This window comes from Vigna angularis, chromosome 10 (genome assembly GCF_016808095.1).
Source record: "Vigna angularis cultivar LongXiaoDou No.4 chromosome 10, ASM1680809v1, whole genome shotgun sequence".
NCBI classification, from domain to species: Eukaryota; Viridiplantae; Streptophyta; class Magnoliopsida; order Fabales; family Fabaceae; genus Vigna; species Vigna angularis.
Genome location: NC_068979.1, coordinates 1,277,266 through 1,285,068, shown reverse-complemented (window position 1 = coordinate 1,285,068; position 7,803 = coordinate 1,277,266). Strand labels below are relative to the sequence as shown.

General features: G+C 38.9%; 2 protein-coding genes and 1 long non-coding RNA gene across 3 annotated transcripts; 1 reads left to right on the top strand and 2 right to left on the bottom strand.

Moving 5' to 3' along the window:
* Window positions 1-1,135: 1,135 nt before the first annotated feature.
* LOC108320812 (uncharacterized) lies at window positions 1,136-3,516 on the bottom strand. The gene is made up of 9 exons (XM_052869442.1): window positions 3,040-3,516; window positions 2,830-2,955; window positions 2,107-2,747; window positions 1,952-2,033; window positions 1,788-1,877; window positions 1,576-1,698; window positions 1,369-1,497; window positions 1,209-1,277; window positions 1,136-1,168 (listed from the first exon to the last, which is right to left on the bottom strand). The coding sequence occupies exons 1-9, from the start codon at window positions 3,514-3,516 to the stop codon at window positions 1,136-1,138; spliced, it is 1,770 nt and encodes a 589-aa protein (XP_052725402.1).
* A 38-nt stretch (window positions 3,517-3,554) lies between these two features.
* Window positions 3,555-4,187, bottom strand: LOC128194249 (uncharacterized). The gene is made up of 3 exons (XR_008245624.1): window positions 3,892-4,187; window positions 3,760-3,790; window positions 3,555-3,669 (listed from the first exon to the last, which is right to left on the bottom strand). It is a non-coding gene; the product is annotated as an uncharacterized LOC128194249 (long non-coding RNA).
* A 107-nt stretch (window positions 4,188-4,294) lies between these two features.
* LOC128194248 (pentatricopeptide repeat-containing protein At2g22410, mitochondrial-like) lies at window positions 4,295-7,108 on the top strand. The gene has a single exon (XM_052869365.1). The coding sequence runs from the start codon at window positions 4,656-4,658 to the stop codon at window positions 6,687-6,689; it is 2,034 nt and encodes a 677-aa protein (XP_052725325.1). The 5' UTR covers window positions 4,295-4,655; the 3' UTR covers window positions 6,690-7,108.
* The last annotated feature ends 695 nt before the right edge of the window (window positions 7,109-7,803 follow it).

Below are 7,803 nucleotides of genomic sequence, written 5' to 3'. Positions count from 1 at the left end.
TTTGTCCAATGGTGACCTGTGTTCACCTGACTGAGTACCTGTGTTGGAGTTTCTGTACAAATCCCAAATTTCTCTCGGGTAATCGTTTACAAGGGTGCTGTAAACGGTTACCATAGCCTTTTTTCAGCACTCTCACTCATTCCTTGCACAGCTTGCTCCTCCAACTCATGAGGGGTCACCCCACACTCCTTGGCCTCACATCACATCACCATCCACCCTCTCCTACCACTGGAACACCTGCACCAGCCTCAGACAGGTCCAGAAGTGCCTAAAAGTCACTTTTTTGTCCAATGGTGATCTGTGTTCACCTGACGGAGTACCTTGGTCTGGAGTTTCTGTACAAATTCCAAATTTCTCTCGGGTAATCGTTTACAGGGCTGCTGTAAACGATTACCATAGCCTTTTTTCAGCACTCTCACTCATTCCTTGCACTACTTCGTCCCCCTACTCATCACGGGTCACTCCACGCTTCTTGCGTTCACATCAATCACCAACACCCATCTCCCCACTCAGAAATTGATCAAATCCTTCGCATTAATTACCATTAATTTTAGTGAAAATGGTCTCGTACTTTTCAAATCTTTATTATAATGCTGCGTTCATTTTTCAATCACTAATTTTGTCATTATAACAAACACAAACGCAAAGTAAAAACAATTCATTTCGAAATCCAACCACTATTCTTATTACAAACACAACTGTACATTGTCAAATAACATTAGGTACATATTTGAACATCTTATACATGTCAAAATTGTCAAATAACATTAGGTACATATTTGAACATCTTATACATGTCAAAATTTGATAATTTCTTAGCAATCCTAGACAATGCCGTATAGATGTAGGGCTTCCATTCTGCTAATGTTGTCATTGTCCAGGATCCAGTCACACACATATTTCTTTCTAATCCCAAGCAGCTCCTCCTGAAACCAACATTTTCCACATTAGAAACCAGGACATACAAGAATATTATCAAACACACAGTTCCAACTTACAGTTGTATATTCAGGCATGCTTTTCCCGTTGTATTTTTCATCTCCATCCCAGATTTCCATTGCTTTCAACATTATTACTCCACAATCATGTCTGAAATAATATACCCACAACATCAGATTACTTTTGCCCATATACATCACAATATAATCCGGCAGTACAGTTGAAGAAACTAACATGTTTGGTTGGGATGGGATATTTGCTTGTTTAACTGTCAAAGGACCAATACTACCTTCCGGTATATTCATCAGGATGCAAAAAAACCGTGCCATATTTTCAGCCTACCAGTTAACAAAAACAATAAATACTTAAACAATGCAGGGTTATGTCATAATCACACGGTAATCAACAATGAAAGATGTCGAATCTTACAACGGCTGTGTCTATCCTTTTGCGGTCTCTGATCCCCTTCCCCAATGAATCAATCACAAAAATCTCCATTGACCTCAATTTCACTGAATAACACCACCAATGATCATCGTGGACAAATGGCAGAAACAACTACAAAAAATATAAACAATTTCAGTAACACATTTACAACCAAAAGTCGACAAGATTTGCAAATTCAAGGTTACTCACAAAGTCCGCCGTGGGTAATTCTTCAAGTCCAAAATGATCGGAACGCAAATAAGTGTTATAGTTATGAAGCGTGAATACATGGCGATTCTGTGGACGTTTCCTATAATCTGTAAGAATATGGTGCTGCGGACAATTTCAAATTAATCAATAAAAAATCGATCAAAAATACTTTCTTCAATCATAAATATGATACAATTTCAAATTTTATTTACCGAGTATAATGGACTAAAATGAAACCTCTTAACAACACCGCACAACCTTTTCTCAAAGTACATAAAGACCGTACAAGCAAAGAACACCACCTACACAATAAAAAATTTTCACATTACTAAAATAAACTATAACATGAAACACAACCAAATGTGACAATACTAACCATGTTATCAACGTATTTCATTGGGGCCAAAGTGTAAATTGAAGTAGTGCTCAAGCTTTGGCCAATTATCTCGCTTACAACCCTAAACATACAAATATTAGTCAATCACAAACAATACATATTCCTCAACCACAACTACAATTCATACCACATACCTGTGTACGTTCATCTCTCTGATGCTGACTGCTGTATACAATTGGTTTACATCCACACTAGTGCTTGGATCACCAACAAAACTCCGCAATGGGGGTATAGCCAATGGCACGACCTCCGGTTCTCCTTCATCACCATCATCTTCTATTTCAATAAAATTAATGTTACGAACAGTTTCATCATCCCCTCTTACTTCAGCATGTGCACCTAGGGGGTCATCAACTTCATTTCCATCACCTTCTTCTTCTCCCCCAACTTCAGCATTCTCCTCACCTCCAACTCCATGTCCATCACCTTCTTCTTCTCCCCCAACTTCAGCATTCTCCTCACCTCCAACTCCACCCCCAACCTCTTCATCAGTGGCACATGCATCTTCTTCATGAAAGATTGGAGTTTGATAAATTTCAAATAGCTCCCTAGTCAGAACTCCAATCTTGGCATTCAATGCTCTGATATGTTCGTTATTTTTCCTCAATCTCTCCTCCGCACCTGCTTCCCATGCCCCGTCATCAGAGCTTTCGTCTTCATCATCGTCTTTTTCAACCTTGGATCCTTCACTCATTCCTCCGTCATCCATGTTGAAAGCTGCACGGATTTCCGGCCTATGACGATCTTCATTTCGTATATACCACTCCATATTTAACTGCACCAATAGCACACAACAAATTCAGACAAAATACACAATCCATTTTAACATACAAAATAACGAAAAACAAAACACTTACATCTCCGGTCATAAAAATATTTTCAATTTTTTCGGTCCTTGATTTAAACGGGAACCATCTCATTATGCGCGGGAAAAACCGGTGCGAAGGATGACCATGCAAAGAAAGTCTCTCAACCGCCCAAGCCTAAAATATCATAAAATTATTTCATCAAACATAATACACAATGTTCTGCACTACATCAAAATAGTGAACTACATATCATATTACCTGCAACACTGCCACATTGCCACTGAGAGTGACTGACTGGGGGATACCTGCTCCCATAATTTTCTTCTTACATTTATTTAAATTCTCTACAATGTGTTTATGTACACCGGTGCACCAATCATATAGACACAAACGGTCTAAGTCATCTAACACTCCAAAAGGCATGTTACAAACATGCCTTGATTTCCTAGGGAAATAGAAAACAACCAAACAAACTAATATAAATAACCTACACACTACATCGACTTCAATGTTTTTATCATCAACAATGACATTAAACATGTCTGTCAAGTCCTTCAAACTGATGGTTTTTGATTTGAACATTTCACCAACCAATCCACCAACTACTTCATCAAAGGGAATCTCTAAACCACCTATTTCTAAACCTAAGCTCATCAACACATCAACAACTCTAAAGGGCACCAACTTTTGAATAACTCTAAAACTGTTATCATTTCCAACCCACCTGCAAACCATAACCTTCAATAATTTTAAATTCACCTCCACAGGGTTATTAATATTCACACACCACATAAATGGTGTCATCCTAATCCGATCCACATGACACTGTCGGAGTAAACGATTCATTTCAATAATGATCGATGAATCCATCGAGATAAGAAGTCGCCACTACAAAAAAAATCATAAAAATTTATTACTAACTACAATCCGTAAGATAATTAAATAATATATAAACAAAAAATTTAATTTTTTTCTTACACTTGCTTTTTTCCCTTCCATTGCAACGGCCCTAAGCAGACAACATTCCACGCTCAGTTATATCATTCAACTTAATGAAAACCAAAAACACAGAGTAAAACACAATGTCAGGGCTCGCCCATTTTTACTTACACCAAAATGTAAGGGTTTCAACGCACGTTTTGAAGAAGGAGGAGAGAACGAAACCGAGGATGGAAGCTTCGAACACGGCAAGAGAAGCTTCGAAGACGGACGACACACCGAGAGAGAAGACGGACGACAGAGAAGGCTTGAACGAACGAGAAGAAGGAAGGCTTGAACGAACGAGAAGAAGGAAGGCTTGAACGAACGTCTTTGGCACCCTAAACCGCGAAACCCAAATTTTGTCAAAATTTAATTTGGAAAGCCCAAAATACCCCTATGACCGTAACCCCTTCTCTGTTCCATTTTCAAATTACTGAGCCAATTGGAAGCTGCCACGTGCCGGTGTCAAAACTGTGTTAAAAAAACGTTGTTGGAATAACATTTTCCTTCCTGGAAAGTTGTCGAAAAAAAAAGGAAAAGAAGGGAAGACAAAACAGAGCAGGGAATGTGTTTCAGTGTCGGGAACTCCTAGAAGTGAGTTGAAATTACGAAAAACAAAACACCCTGCGAAAGAACACAACACATTGATCTTCTTCACTAACGTTAAAGGTAACCCTTTCTTCTTCTTCTTCTCTCTCACTGTCAACCCTAATTCATTTCAATCCTTTCTTCTTCTTCTTCTCTCTCACTGTCAACCCTAATTCATTTCAATCCTTCAGTATCATGCACACATAAAATTTTGTTTGTTCCCACTTGTTATATCTATATCTCTATATAGGACTTACGAGAAACCCGACACTATATTATTGCCTTTCGTGGATCATTGGCAAGTCATGTTTATCCTGTTTGCCAACAAACTGAGATTCAGATACCCTTTAAAAATCCCACTTTTAGGTCTCCTTTGTTGTGTACACACTCGTTCCTTGTGTCCTTATGTGAAACCCATCAATTGGAACACCTCCCACAGCTTCGTTCGAAACAACCCTCTCCTTTCTCTCTTAGAAAGGTGTCAGTCCTTGCTCCAGTTGAAGCAAATCCAGGCCCAGATGATCCTGACTGGCTTCATTAACGACAGCTTTGCCGCAAGTCGTCTTGTTACATTCTGTGCTTTATCTGAATCGCAGGCCCTTGAGTATTGTACCAAGATCTTGTATTGGATCCCAGAACCAAATGTATTTTCTTGGAATGTGACAATTAGGGGATTTGTGGAAAGTGGGGACTTAGGAGGAGTTGTTTTGTTGTACAAGAGAATTTTGCAATCTGGTGTTACGAAACCAGATAATCATACTTATCCTTTCTTGCTCAAGGCTTGCTCTTTCCCATCTATGAATTGTGTTGGTTATACAGTACTTGGACATGTGTTGAAGTTTGGATTTGAATTTGATATATTTGTGCACAATGCATCAATAACTATGTTACTCTCGTATGGAGAGTTGGAGGCAGCGTATGATGTGTTCAACAATGGTTGTGTGAGAGACTTGGTAACATGGAATGCCATGATTACGGGATGTGTTAGAAGAGGGCTAGCTAATGAGGCTAAAAAACTCTATCACGAAATGGTGGGAGAGAAAGTGAAACCAAATGAGATTACGATGATTGGGATTATTTCTTCTTGTTCTCAACTGCAGGATTTGAATCTCGGTAGAAAATTTCATCTTTATGTCACAGAACATGGCATTGAGTTGACAATCCCACTCAGTAATGCACTTATGGACATGTATGTCAAGTGTGGAGACCTGTTGGCTGCACGAATTCTATTTGATAAAATGGCACACAAGACCATTGTTTCATGGACGACAATGGTTTTGGGGTATGCTAGATTTGGTTTTCTGGATGTCGCTCGGGAGCTTTTGTATAAAATTCCAGAAAAGAGTGTTGTGCCTTGGAATGCAATCATCAGTGGCTGTGTCCAAGCTAAGAATAGTAAAGAGGCCCTGGCTCTGTTCCATGAAATGCAAATTAAGAAAATCAAACCTGATAAAGTTACCATGGTTAACTGTTTGTCTGCATGCTCACAACTAGGAGCACTTGACGTAGGAATATGGATTCACCATTATACTAAAAGGCATAGTATTTCTCTCGATGTTGCATTGGGAACTGCACTAGTTGACATGTATGCTAAGTGTGGAAATATTGCAAAGGCTCTCCAGGTTTTCCAAGAGGTTCCTCAAAAGAATTGTTTGACCTGGACAGCCATTATTTGTGGTTTAGCACTTCATGGGAATGCCTGGGATGCTATATCATATTTCTCAGAAATGATCCGTAGTGGCTTAAGACCTGATGAGATCACTTTTCTTGGTGTCTTATCAGCTTGTTGTCATGGAGGTTTAGTTGAAGAAGGCCGAAAATACTTTTCCCAAATGAGCTTTAACTTTAATATAACTCCTCAGCTTAAACACTACTCGTGCATGGTGGATCTTTTAGGAAGGGCTGGTCATTTGGAGGAAGCAGAAGAGCTTATTAGAAATATGACAATAGCAGCAGATGCTGCTGTGTGGGGTGCTTTATTCTTTGCATGTCGTGTTCATGGTAATGTTTTAATAGGAGAGAGGGCAGCTTTGAAACTTCTTGAGATGGATCCTCAAGATAGTGGTATTTATGTTTTGCTTGCTACTATGTACAGTGAGGCAAAAATGTGGAAGGAGGCAAGTAACGCAAGAAATATAATGAAGAAGAGAGGAGTAGAAAAGATTCCTGGTTGCAGCTCAATTGAAATCAATGGCATTGTGCACGAGTTTGTGGCAAAGGATGTGTTACATCCACAGTTTGAATGGATTTATGAATGCCTGGTTTCATTGACAAAGCAACTAGAGCTTCTTATGTTAAAATGTGAAATTCCTGCTTATGGAGATGAATTTGTTTCCTAAACTTGTCAGTTTGTTTTCTCTATTTCTTCTGCTGATTTTATTACAATCTTCCCTGGATAGCCTGTACCAACTTTTCATTCTACCAAGGGTGTCCTACCTTAGAAAATATATGTAAATACCATGAAGACATTTGATAGGTCTTGGAAGGTTTATGTCAGAAAAAATAGAAAGAACAGTTAGTAAGTGGTGGTTGTAGGAGTTAGGAGGAGTTTTATAGCAGTTAGCAGTAGTTTCTTTGTCAGTTATGTTTTGTTTATGTCTTTTAAGGAGTTGGGGGTGTATTGTGTTGGTTGTCGAGTGTTTTATTTCTGAAACAGGATTTGTCATGTGTAAGGGAAAGTTTTTCCCTTGACTGTTGTTGATTGCTTTCACAGTTTCCCATTCAATAAAATTGTTTTTCCCTTGTGAGAATTCATAAACTTGTTGTGATTATTGACTCTAAGATAGTATCTAGGTTACTTGATACTAAGAAACCTAACAATTTGGCCCAACCTCCCGGATCAAAAAAACAGGGAGAGAGAGTCATGGAGGGTAGATTAAACATGTTGGAGAGGACAATGGAGAGAGGAATCTAGAGCCAATTTTCAAAGGCTCAATGAAATGATGGAGGAATTAATGCGCAGAAGGAAAAATTTAGAAAGAGACTCTAAAGGAAGTAAAGGATCTATGAATGGAGATAGAGTGGGGAAAAGGAATGAGAATGACGAAGAATCGGAGGACGAAAGAAGAGGGAATCAGTGGGGATGGACGAGGAGAGAGAACTTCCCACATTTGAAGGAGGAGATCCTGTGGGATGGATAACAAGAGCAGAAAAATTCTTCAAAGTTCAGGAGGTTACATCTAGAGAGAAAATCAGATTGACCTTTACTAGTAAGGAGGGAGTAGCCAGTCATTGGTTTCAATTTTGGAAGACAAAAACCAATAACCCCACTTGGAAGGAGTTGACGCAAGCCCTTATTAGGAGATTTGGGGGAAAAGAAAGATCTTCAGTATTCAAAAAGTTGGTATCAATTAGGCAGAAAGGCGAAATAGAGGAATATATTCAAGAATTTTAAATGTTGGTGGGACAAGCAACTGAGTTGATGGAGAAACAATTAATGGGATACTTCTTTGT